Below are 13498 nucleotides of genomic sequence, written 5' to 3' on the forward strand. Positions count from 1 at the left end.
TATGTCATATGTCGTATGTTAAATTTTATATTCTTTCAGGATCTGTCTTCGTTTGATCTGATTTGTTAGTAGTTTTCAATGAGGACTCGGGAGAGACAGCCATAGTTCCGAGAATTTTGTCTCAAGCTAAAGAAAACGTTACAATTAAGGGATGTTTCGAGATTTAAGCTCGACACTTTTCTTAATATTCAGTCCCAATTTCTAAAAATAGCAAACAATTTTATTACAATCTACACTAAAAACGTATCCATAGTGTATCTTGTTTCCAATATGCGCGTGCATCAACTTGATAACCGTAAGGGTTCAGGTTGTAAAGAACATGTGAGTCTTCAAAGCCAGCCAACTGGCTCTAACTAGGCAAAGAAAGGAAGAAAAAAAAACCGTCCACAATAATTGGCCCTGCAATATAGAAAATATTTACACGCCTTTAATCTTTTTTATGTTCTTTTGCTCTGTGTAATGGAATATTGAATATTTAAGCCAGTGAGGGGTCTACAAGCAATTTAAAGTTTTATATTTGCCTCGTACGAGGGTTAAACGGAAACTTGCCTCTCCCGCAGACCAAGCAAATCGCATGCAGACGAAAAAAGGCGAAATTCAACTAGCAGAACGCGAAACGTGTGGTTGGTTCGATTAAAATCTTGAAAATTTTATGCAAAATTGATCGTATAAATTAACTATCAACATAAAAATTTGTTCTTTTCTAACGCTTTCACTTGTTTTTTTTCTGATAGACTAAAGTTTATTAAATAACCCTACATTATCAAAAATCTCTCACAGTATTTGTAGGAAATTTTATCAATTTTTTTCTTTTGTTATCTTTTTTAACACTACATAATTAACTTATAATTTATTATGTGGCTTAGGATCAATTGCACAGTACAGATGAACGCCACTTAAGGTTTGGTTTAGGTTGGGTGGGTTCTTTCACAGATTAGGTCTATCTTAAGGAAGTTGACAATGAACAAATACAGGAAAAATCACAAAACATTACTCAGTCAGTTTATAAAGAAAAGGATCGGTTCTTTTAAAAAAATTATAATGGACGTTCGGTACAGAAGACGTTCTGATTCTAAATGAGAATTATTAAAACAATATCTAGTCAGGTTTAAAATTTCAAGTTTGAATGTCAATTTAGAAAGTTCGTTAATTGTTCCCATTAATTTTCAATTTTCGTTTACTTTGTTGTTAGCGTAGTTACAATACTAGCGTTGGTTTCTGTTCAACACGATAAGTTTCGGCTACACAGGTTTATACATAATTTCATGCTATGCATGTACGTATCGCAAATAAAACATACCACAACTTTATGTGCCTGTTTGCTTTCAACTAATGAACATTTCAAGTAAGTTACATAAAGTCCATAATATTGACACAGTAATCTTGTTGGCTGACAAAACTCCACGATTCTTTGAACGTGTTTGCAAGTAAATTTTTAATATTTGTTTGGTCACAAAGGCTCCGACTTTTAAGTAAATTTCAATTCAAACATCGCGTTCTCGGATTATGTTCCATCCAACTAAGTTATTTTTTAAAGAATGCCATAACGAACTTCTTAAAAAACACAACGCAAATAAAATAACTAAAAATAAAGTTTGATCGATATTTTTATTTAGTCTGGGAACAAAAGTGCTTTATATTTATACTCTGATGCAATAATATTTCTTACTAATATATCTTTAGTATGTTAACATGTTTCCTTTGAATTGTCTACATCTTTTCGATAAAACTCAACAGGAAAAAAGAATATTTTCTATGTCCCAATTACGTTTGCTCTTGACAAATACCAATAAAAATAATTGGGCATAAATAAGATATATTTCAAGCATTAATTTACGTGGGCGAAATAGTTATTGTGTTGCTGCTGATAAATGATATCAATTACTAAATAAAGATGACCTTTATGTCATTTTAAAACTTATACGATTTTTATTCGGTTTGGGAACCAAATGCTCTTGTTAGACCTTTGTAGAATATAACATTTTCCAGCCTTCGTCTGTCAATCAAACATTAATCTAGTATTAAGATTTAACAATACGAATTCTTAGTAAAATAATCTTTGATAATGTCGTTCCACTGTCTTCGATAGGTTTTAACAACTGTTTGTTTGTTTCAGACTAAAAATGGATGAAAAATAACAGAAGAGAACGTGAGGAGGATCCAGAATCCAGAGGATCCAGAAAAAATGTCTTCGAGTGCCTTCCTGTGCCTGAAAACCAACGAATATCTCCCAATATTTATATTGTTTTATATAATAAACGCTTGTCAAGCATGGCTTCCAGACACGAGCACAAAATTAATGAACAGTGCAAACAAAATATCTAGTATTAGTTTTCGGGGGAATGGCAGCAACATTCCCGACCATTTTACTGTCTTGTATCAAGACAAAGATTCCATCCTGTTGGGCGGAAGAAATCGAATATACAATTTGTCGATATACGATTTTAGTGAGCGAAAGAACTCAGAAATATTCTGGCCTTCATCGGAAGCCCATAGCCAACTATGTAATCTTAAGGGTAAAAACGAAGACGAATGCCAAAACTACATTAGACTGCTCTTCTTTACTAGTCCAGGAAAATTATTGGTGTGTGGGACCAATTCATTCAAGCCCCTCTGTCGAAACTACGCACACAAGGTTAGTATCATAATATATGCACGGCTTTAATCTAATTTATCTTTATTGACCCCTCTTTTTATTAGATTACTCTAAACAAGTTTTATTCTTTTGAGGCGTTGAACTTCCCGCTCCATACGTAATTTCATTTTGCACTTTTCAATCTATAATAAGAACTTGTACATACCAGAAAATAACTCGCAATTGTTATTTTATATACAAGAGAATAATATCTCAAATAAAAGAAATTCTTTTTTAATAATAGAGGAAAGTGCAATTATATCTCTGAGCTAAAATATTAAGAGTTTTAAGAGCAATTCGTATTATATAAGCACTAGTCGTGAAACTATCCAGATATTAAAGGTTCCTATATTTATCATTAAAAAGAACATTAGAAACTGACTAAAATAACTGAAACTATACATGTTGTTTTTAAAATTTTATATTCTTTGAGAATATACCTTTGCTTGATCTGAAATGTCAGAAATTTTAGAGAGGACCCGGGAGGGACAGTTCCGAGAATTTTGTCTCAAGCTAAGGAAAGAGTACAATCGACAGAGGTCTCGGGAGGGTTATTCCCATCACTGTAAAAATTCTACTACTCCACTAAAAACCTACCCTGAACTTGCCTGAACCAAGCCTGTATTTTCTCTTAAGATTATTATAAAGCTAACCTTGAATTAAATAAATAAATTTTATTTCGAACAATGCCTATATGCCATGCACAAACACATTTAATCTCTCATAATTAATTTAACTTTACTATTAAGTAATATCTACTGATAAATATCATACGGTACGTATATTCTCAAAATAAACACATACGTAGCCTTCGTAGGGGTAATAAATATTATTTTTTCTACCAATTAACTACAATTAACTTATGATTAAAACATTACCAATCAATATGTAAGCTAACGATGTAAAAGTGAAACAATAAATTGCTAAAATGTAAAGGTTAAATAAAAATTAACATTAATGCTCCTGCTTATTTAAATGACATGGAATAACAAGTTATTTTTATTAAATATAAATATAATAGCTTCTTGAGGTTTAATAAAGCATTCGACTCCACGAAGGATTTTTGTTGACATTTACAAACAAATTAAGGAGGTTCTTTCTTTTCGGCTTTGACATACAATCTAAAATAATTACTTGCTCGACGTGCTACAATACTGAAAAGCTATATAGCTTTTTTAATTTGCTTTTTATATTAAAATGCAGAAATTAATTATTAACTGCAAATTGCATGGGTTAATTATTTTATAGGAACTGTACCAGAAAAAAAATTGAACAATGAATGTATATCAAGGAGCGAAGGAGCGGCTTTAGTGGCGTATATTTTTGTTTAAAAACGTTTTATTTAAAAAAATATACTTATATAATACGAAATAAGTTCTGCACTGTAAACATCAATATATTTAAATTTATTGATAGAAATATTTTATTTTAAAATTCAAATAGATTTGTGACTATCAAAAAAAACGTAATGAATAAACATAAAAGATTTGAGGTTCTAGAGGTCTATAATTAAATTCCATCCGTTTTTAGTTGATTCACGTTCAAATTCACTTCTTCGGGTTTATAATGGGCTCTTTCAAAACTGAATATATTTCCCTGTTCTGTGCTACACTTCTTGTTCTTTGAAGGCAGACTCCTCGGCAGACACGAGATTTTTTTTAATCCTAGACTCAGCTTGGGCTTAATATAAACGAAGTTGTTTATTCAGATTTCGGTTTCCGACACGACAGGAGAATTAAGAAATCGCTTAAAATACACTTAATATTTCTTTGATTCGTGTTTAGTTATGTTTTCTCAATCTACCGCTTTAAGAAATATTAGTAACGGTCCCAAAAAAACTGAAATAAACTTGACATGAGTTAAATTCTATGTTCCTTTACGACTCTATAATTCTGGGCTAAATTATTAATAACTTTAAGTTGTGAAGTGCGTATTTCAGAAGATCTTGGAAATCTGGCCAGACATTACGAGTTCATATACATATTTGCTGGTTAAAAAAATAGTAAAATCTTAAATGAACTCAAACTATGTTTGTCGTTTGTAAAATTTCATATTCTTTCAGGATATATCTTCTTTTGATCTGAAATGTTAATAGTTTTAAGACAGCTCCCCGGAGAGAATGCAGTAGGTCCTTGGATCTTCTCTAAAGCTAAAGAAACAGTACGACTTTTTTTATTTCCCATAAAAAATATTAAAAAGTTCTTATATACATCGTTTAAAAAATAGTAAAGCCCTGAAAAATGACTAAAACTACTGAAATTAAATATAAAAATTTACGAATATTTAGAAAAACTAATAGTATTTCTAGTGTAATTGAGATTACTTTCTTTATTTTTGAATTTCCGCTTTGGCTTGATATTGTTAACCATCAAAACGTTATAATAACTAAAATATAACAAGAACAATGGCCGTAGATAGAGACCTAGAATGAAAGAAAATCACTTGGCTATTACAGGTCAGTTTTTACACTGGCCAGTTTCTAGTTAGTTACAGAAGTAACGGCTCATGTATTGCGAGCTCCGATTGTCCGTTTGATTAATAATTGCAATCAAAATATTCAATAATAAATATTATTGCTTTGATAACGAATCAATAATCAATATTACTTATGCAGATATATAGTGTATGATAACTGTTTAGACAGCTGCATTCGATTTTTCAAAAAAGTTCTAATAAAATATTGATTTTTCATTTATACATCGAGACGTAGTAAATAGTTTTATGACCTTTTACGTAACAAAGTTAGCTTTACTGATTTATTCCTACGATATTAATATGTCCAGGTAGTTTTATAGCCAGGAATAGACTCGATAATCAAAAAATAATTCACCTCCATACGACACAGCTTGTCCCTCTATTTGTGTTAATTAGTATCATGCCTCTTAGTGGTAATTTCACACGTGTATGTGAAAATTCACACCTATCGCCTAGAACTATAAAGTTCTTTGTAGCTGCCTTTAAGTAAAAATCTATTCTAACCCTTGCTAATATATTTTAGCCGATTTAATTTAATTAAATGTGTATTTTTTTCTATGCTGTATTGTTTTGAACAGGTGAAAGCATATTATTACTTAAAAACACAATTGTTCTTAGTGTCTCATTTTAAACATTCCATTTCGCTAAAACTGGTTAAAGCTTAATTAAATTAAAGATAATTTTTCAAACAGTATTGCTTTCTATTACAACAGTTAAATGTACGAATTGAAACAATCAATACTGATTTATTTGAATCTCTGATGATTACAGAACTTCTTGTTCAGATTCAACAACTTATTAGAGAAGTTTTATATGTCAAAACATGAATAGAACGAAAATTATGCTTAAATATCCGATTAAAACAGATTTTACGAAATTGTTTCGATATAATATTACAGTATTCCTCTTCATGTACCGATCTCAAGTAGCCTCTAGACTGCTTACACTCTTTTTTATAAATATATCCTTTGTGTACGGTTGATTTTCTTCAAATTTATTACAACAACGCACATTTATAATGACGCAATTTGTTTCGAGCATAGTTTTTGAAGTAGTTTATACAGGGTGAGTCTTAAATAAGTGCAAATATTTTAGGGGTAGTATATTTCGACCCCAAAAACACGCTTATGAGGTTATTTTCACGAAAAAAACATTTTTTTGGAATTTTTTTTAAAAAAAATTCGTAATTTTTTTAGTTCTCAATTAAAAAATATAATTTGTTGATAATATGACAACATAGATGGTAAATTAAATTTACAAGAGAGAAAATCCAGAAAAGATCCAGTGGTTCTCAAAATTTTAACAAAAAATTATTTTTTTGGAAATTTTCAAAATAAAATATCTCGGTTATATTAGATTTATTTGAAACAGTAAAGAGAATATATGTTTCTTTTATAGAGATTTACCAGCCCTGAAAATATTTGCACTTATTTAAGACTCGCACTGTATATACAAAGTGATTCTAACTCGTCAATTGCGTTTGTGTGAAAGGAATCTACAGTTTTGGATATTCATATCTTCATTTGTATCATCGGTCATACTTCAAGCACACTAGGTAATATAAATTAATATAAATTTATCCTTGATGACGTTTTCTTGAATACGGTGTTAATCCAGTTCGAGACTCGTTTCTTTTTCACTTTTCTCGCTCGAGACATGTCCTCGAATTGAGGTGAGGAGCGTTCACATTTAGTCCCACCCAATCTAGTTCAATTAAATTAAATATTCATTTTATATTATGGCGGGACAGCCCGCTTGCTTTTGTCCCAGACACATGTATAGCGTGCATTAGGGATGGTCATTTTTCAGTATATCGATGCATAACGAAAAATCAATACAAATCTATTGACTTATCAATTAAGTCAAAACGTCTCTTAATAATACAAAACAGCCATAATATCTGTATTGAGCCAATCGATCAATTTTTCTCATTAACTTTCCTTTATAAGGATTTTAACTAGTCTTAACTCTCAAGAAGTAGAATTATAATAAAAATTATCGACATTTCATAATATCGATACCAATTCCCTCATCATTAACGTATATGCACTGAGACAAAGTTGGGACACTCCTTCGTATGAAACGAACCTTTGTTGTAAGCTAAGTACAAGCGCGCAAGATTTTCGAATCATTTTACATTCATACTTCTTTGCGGTATGAAAAGAGGAAAAACATAAAAGTTTGGAGCTATTTACATTGCTCCCGTTTTTCCTGGAGCATAATAGAACCCTTAGCTTTATAGACATCTTATTTTCTTCTGTGAATATTAAGAACTAATTTATTAATGTGTTATTACTCATTTTTGGCAAGGTGCTAAATGACCCGGTTTGTTACAAGAAATAAAGAAAAGCAGCATTGTTTTGACATTAGCAAGTTTTTTATTTATATGTATATAAAAAATCTAGTTATAACGGTAAATGGAATATTTCCAATCTAAACTATATCAAGGCTCTGACTTATATAATCTCATTATTTTAATATCATTGATTTTAATTTACTACAACTATTTTTTTCTATCTAATTTGCATGGTAATAAACTAGTACACCAGTTATTAACTAATAGTACAATAAGTGAAATAAGTCTGACTGATATGTAGTAATTTAAAATAATGCTTCTCATAAATCTCCTTTTGTTAAGTGATCTAATTATTCGTTAAATTTACGAAGAAACTTACAGCTTCTTCTTTTATGAAAATACGCAGAAGTTTAAGTAAAAAAGGGCCTTGTAGAGTATCGTATTTCTTGGGAGGTCTTTCAGGTCTTAAAAACAGGTTTAATTAAAACAACACCAATAACAATAAAAGAACTATTTATATTATTGGTGCGGACAAGTATAGGAAAGACAACGTCCATGCAAGAAGATATTGGTCTGAGTGCTCTTGTTCTGGTTTTGTGGCCACCTGGCCTCACGTTCATTATTTTTATTTGCAAACAAGTAAAAGTAAACCGAACTTGTTGGAAGGCCTATAAAATATGCAGGTTTCTGAATATAACTCTTCAATATGCTCCAAGGTCTCAGTAATTATCAGTAATTTTTGTACCTTTATGACACGTAACGAATTTTCAATAATATTCTTCAAAAAATCGTTTTAAATTTAATAAATTAGGGTTTTAAATTTCGTCGTAAAATCTCAAATGCTGCATTACATGATTTATTTTCAATGGTTTCCCTAATATCGATCAAACTGTCTGTATAACAATCATTTATCTTATTCTCCAAACTTTTAGTATATTGACTAAAACTGGATATCAGAAAAATTGGCGTGTGTTTCTTAAATATTCATTCAAAGTTTATTATAAAAAAAAACACTGGACTCTTCAGAATCTTAAAACATTGTGAAGCTACAAAAATAGAAAAAAAAGTAATTTATTGGAGAGCAGAATGGACTTTTTGGTAGCGAGATTAAAAGAAAGGCTTTGTACTGTTGGTCGGTACAAGCTGGTAACAAAGACGTGAAGAAAAAGGAACGATGTTCATTATTAATAAGTGAGCATTCCTCTAGATCGACTTCCCGTTGGCAACTTACGTTTTGTAATGGAGAAACCGCAAACAAATTGAGAGAAGCACAAGAAAACCATGGCTTCCCGCTAGACCCATCCGTAAGTGAATCGACTGATAAAATTGAAGTATTATTATCTATCTACAATTGTACAGAGTGAGCCAACGGTTGCGTAAACCACATCTACATCGTGACCATAAAATTTGATTGAAGAAAAACTTTAATAGACACAAAAACTCATCACAAAGTAGACATGATGTCCTAAAATTATTCTTAATAAACGTATTTGTGCGAGGATAACACCATAAGGAAGACTGCAGTATAACGTTGCAATATATTGCATATTTGAATGAATTATATTAACTAACTGCCTTTCAATCAAGGGAAACCTTTTTCATCAAGATTATGAAAAACCTTAATAATTAAAACGCATTTAGAGGAATAAGAAAAGTAGCTGGCCTGCATAATGAAGATTTATGGGTCTTTTTCGTTGGCAGTAAAACGCTTTTTTGATAAGCTCTGATATTTATTATTCCTTGGAAACGAATAGTTTAATGTGGTTTGGACTGGAAATACCAGTAAATATGATAATTTGATAGTAAAAAGTCTAACCTAACGGGTCTTTATCCTTCTTCAGCTTCTTATTGAATAATATCGAGAAGAGGTGACCATTATAAAATAATTTTATGCCGAACTGGTTTGCTTTAACAATATTTTCACGCCAATATACAGGTCAGGAACTTCTACAGGAAAGTATTGCTCAAATTCTGTTTACAACCATAAGTATATTATATGAAGTTCCTGAATATCTTGGTAGAAATCCGGCCGAATACCAACTTTTTCAAAGGAAATTTCAAATTCCTCACAATTTTCACTTATAACTATTACGAAATTGCAATTAATTAATAATAATTTAATAAAGAAATTAGAAGCTTTCTCTCATTCCAATAAATAACTTCAGAGAAATTAACTGCATTATTAATCTGAATGATATTTAACTTTAGCTTCTTTGTGATGAGGTATAAATGAGAGGAAAATTGTTACTGGTTATTTATATTATGTCATTATCGATATGGATATGTAACTCTTCATGGTTTTAGCAATAAAAGAATGGTAAATAGAGGTATATGATGAGTATCAATTAGCTATAATATACTGCAACACATTATGTCATTGAAAATAAACCTGAAAAGATTCTTGATTTAAAAAAAAGTAAAGAAAATTTAAATTTGATTCATATTACTAGACCGTGATTAATGTTTTATGGCAAATCTTTTAAGCTAATTAAGTTTTTTTGCGAAAGAATTATACATATCCGTAGGTAGTGAATAAAAAAGCTTTCTATTTTATTAAGCAGCTTGTTATAATCTTCAATTTTACGACATAAGAAGCGACTATGGATGGGAAGCATTAAGCACAGACGGACTAGAAATAAATAATATATGCAAATCAATCCAAATATATTAAATAATACATAATGTATGAATGGTGAAAACAATATTCGAACGCGGAGAAATAGTGTAGTGAAAAGGAACTAACTGGTTTATATATGGAGTAAAACGTAATAAATATTATTTCAAGTTAGAAAAACTAGACATTTCCGGTGTAGGCTATAAGAGTGAAAATGTAGGTTGTATTGTCCACACCAGTAAAATACATATACATACAGTGGTCGCTTTAAATGGACTAATAAGCTTGGCAAACAACAAAAGGCGTTTATTCTGACTCAGTGTTTAAATACACGTAGGATATAAGCATAAAATTATGGCTTGCTTTCCAATATGGCCTCCTCTATTGCACTTTCTTCCTAGAACAATCCTAGACTAGTCAGTTATATACAAAATATCCTTCGAAATTTTCAAATATAAACGAATTCACTAGAATTTTGTTTCTGAAAACAAGGAAATGCTTAAAACAATCCTATGTTGGCGTTTCTGAAAATGGTCAGGTTGTGCGGGTAAGTCTGTTTGCTTAATAATTAATTACTCATTGAAAATTCGGCTATGCAAATCAGCCAGGCGTCTGTCTCTGCTTTTATGGGTAATTTTTCTTTAACGCGAAGTATAAACAGGTGCCTAATACCGTTTGATTGTTTATAGTAGGTCCGTAAAATGCTCATTAAATATTCAGTAAGAAACGTTTAAGTAATATATTAGGTAAGAGAGCTTTGGTAATTTCTACATTAGAATTAACTTATAAACAGTCTCGTAGCGTTTTATGTACGATTCATGAAATGAATATTCATAAAATTTATTGGTTTTGTTTTTAAAATGCCATTATTGAAAAATGCATTATTTGCATATGTATATTAAAGTAGGAAATCTCAATAACATTCAAGATTTACCCAATACCCCCGGTTTGGAACATGAATAATAGTTCCGTAATGATTGGTTTGCCAAAGAAAATAAGAGAAATCGTAGCAAAATTGCATGTTGAGTTAGAGATAGCAAAAAAGGACAGACTATTGTATATAACAAATATATAAGAATATAATATGTTCTTGCGAAATTATATTATTATTTTTCGTAATGATATAATAATTATTACGAATATTTCTTGTAATATAGAGAGTGTTTCGAATTGTATTCGGGAAACTTCGGCAGTATATTCTTCAGATAAAAATAAGTAAAAAAAGGTACGTCCTGAAATGCTTCGTTTCGGAGATACAGGGTGTAGAAGTTTAATTTTTACTTCGAAGTTTTCCGAATAATTTCTGAGTTAACGCTGATATTTAGATGAAAATTGGATTGCAAATTATTTGGATGAAAAAATACCTACAAGTGGGAGTCATATTGACATCGAAATCAAATTTCTCTTGTCAAAAAACAACCATACATCAATTTTCATCCGTATCTCCAGGTTAATTATTCAGAAATTATTTGGAAAAACCCGAAATAAAAATGAAGAAACTTCTATACCCTGTATTTCTGAAACGAAGCATTTTAGGACATAGCTTTATTAAGTGCCCCCGACTCAGACTAGACGTCCCAAACTAAAGATAGCATTTTCCATTTTAGACGCTTTAACAATAGACTAAAAAGTTCAAAATTATTTATTAACGTTGGCAATACCGCAATATTTACATACAATAACACTCCGTGAATGGACGAAGCAGCCTTCAAAATTATTACAGTATTATTAACGTAATTATTCATAACCCTAAAAAGATTAAAATAAACTTCTTTATTACGAAGCGGGGTATACAGTTACTGAGTAAGACGTTGTTTTATTTTGTGACCCCTCGTTCCACTTATGCACTTTACGTAACTCGACATAGTGCATCATTATCAGCGGTCTCCAACATACTATTACAACAGGAACTAAAATGCACAACGATAAGAAATCACGCTAAAAAAATGTCATTAATCAATTATCAAAGGAACATAATGCGACTAGTTTAAACAAACGAATTGTTATTGTTGATAAAGTCTCTTAATTTCCTCTGAAACAGTTTTTCTGTTTGTTGTTCTGAATTTAATTATTTTTAGATTGAAACAGAAGCTTCGGGTATCAATTAACACAAAAGCTTCTTGTAAATATTTAAATTTCCTTGACTGAATGCGGGTCTTTTTTGATTTCCCTAATGTCTTTGATTACAGTCAAGTGAATAGTCCTGACACAAGCTCCTTTTTAGAAATAAACGCTTTCTGTTTGGGTGGTTAATGATAGTGAATTAGAATGTAGCCCACCTACTAAAATGAAAATAACCATTGTTAATATATACAAAAAATAAACGGGAAATTGCGTATGGGAGCTATTAAATAATTTTTCTATTAACCTAATTCGTCCAGGCTCGTGTAGTCGTGTATACGAACCTCCCAAATATTTTATTAAGTAAACAATATTTTAAGCGAGGTAAACAAAGGAGTGGACAAGTTAAATAATTTTTCCTCATAATATCATTGAATGATATAATTATTAGTTACTCAAAAATCAACGTAGGTGCAATTCCTTTTTGTTATCGGTTAAAAATGAGAAGTTGGAATAGCTCTGTTAGCATATAAAATTATGTGGACTGAACTAGGTCATATTCTAATTATCCCCTTTCGTTTGCTCTACGTAAAGATCTCTTTCTATTGTTAGTATTTGTATAGTTTAAAATTTAAACCCCACCATTTCACTTTTTTAATGGTTTTTGCGATGATTTTTCTGTTTTTGATATTAGAAATTAATTATATTTTAATAAGAAAAATATTTTCAAAGCGATTTTTAATGGAGATAGTCTTAAAGTTCTTTTCCTATATAAAGACATTTAAATTAGATATTAGACAGGTTTTTTTGTTTTGTTAATATTTAAAACCTCATAGTGTCGATAAGAAAGATAGCTTTTTCATTGTTATATCTGTTTACAACATTTTCTGCATACATTCCGAAATACTGCTGTCATTAAAAATTAATCATTTCGGTTTATAAAAAATGTAAACTCGTATAAGATTAATGGTTAAAAAATGATAATTCCATAAAATTCTAAACGCCGCAAAATCACTCTTACGTGAAGGACACAATAAATCACAATTCAAAATAGAATAGAATTGTTCCAGTAGTATTTCCTTTTTAAAAAACCTAGGTTTATATATGATAATACATTTTACAGTAAATAATATTGAACAGGCATGATTGGTGACATTGGTCAGCTCTGAACAATAGCCAATAGCCTTGCGACTTTAGATAGATATTTAGATATAGGTAGTAGATAAAAAATACAGGGAAAAGGTTCGTGTTTGGATTTTTGCATTACCCAATCCAGTTAAAAATCGTATAATAAGATGTTCGATCCGGTTTTATTATTTCAACATAACGTCGCTACCGAAGTTAACGCTGCAGAGACATTTCTTTTTCTAACGGGATATGTATATTTAAAATAACTGGCGCTTATAACAGTGATTTT

The 13498-nt window shown here is 30.4% G+C and overlaps 1 protein-coding gene across 1 annotated transcript in view; it reads left to right on the top strand.

The window, feature by feature from the left end:
* Positions 1 to 13498, top strand: part of LOC115882337 (semaphorin-1A-like) — a 38671-nt gene that overhangs the window by 6475 nt on the left and 18698 nt on the right. The window contains 1 exon segment of the mRNA XM_030900358.1: positions 2111 to 2635. Coding sequence (XP_030756218.1) covers positions 2186 to 2635 — 450 coding nt within the window. The 5' untranslated portion in view covers positions 2111 to 2185.

Source organism: Sitophilus oryzae, unplaced genomic scaffold (genome assembly GCF_002938485.1).
Source record: "Sitophilus oryzae breed Bouriz unplaced genomic scaffold, Soryzae_2.0 scaffold_177_pilon_pilon, whole genome shotgun sequence".
Classification (NCBI taxonomy): Eukaryota; Metazoa; Arthropoda; class Insecta; order Coleoptera; family Curculionidae; genus Sitophilus; species Sitophilus oryzae.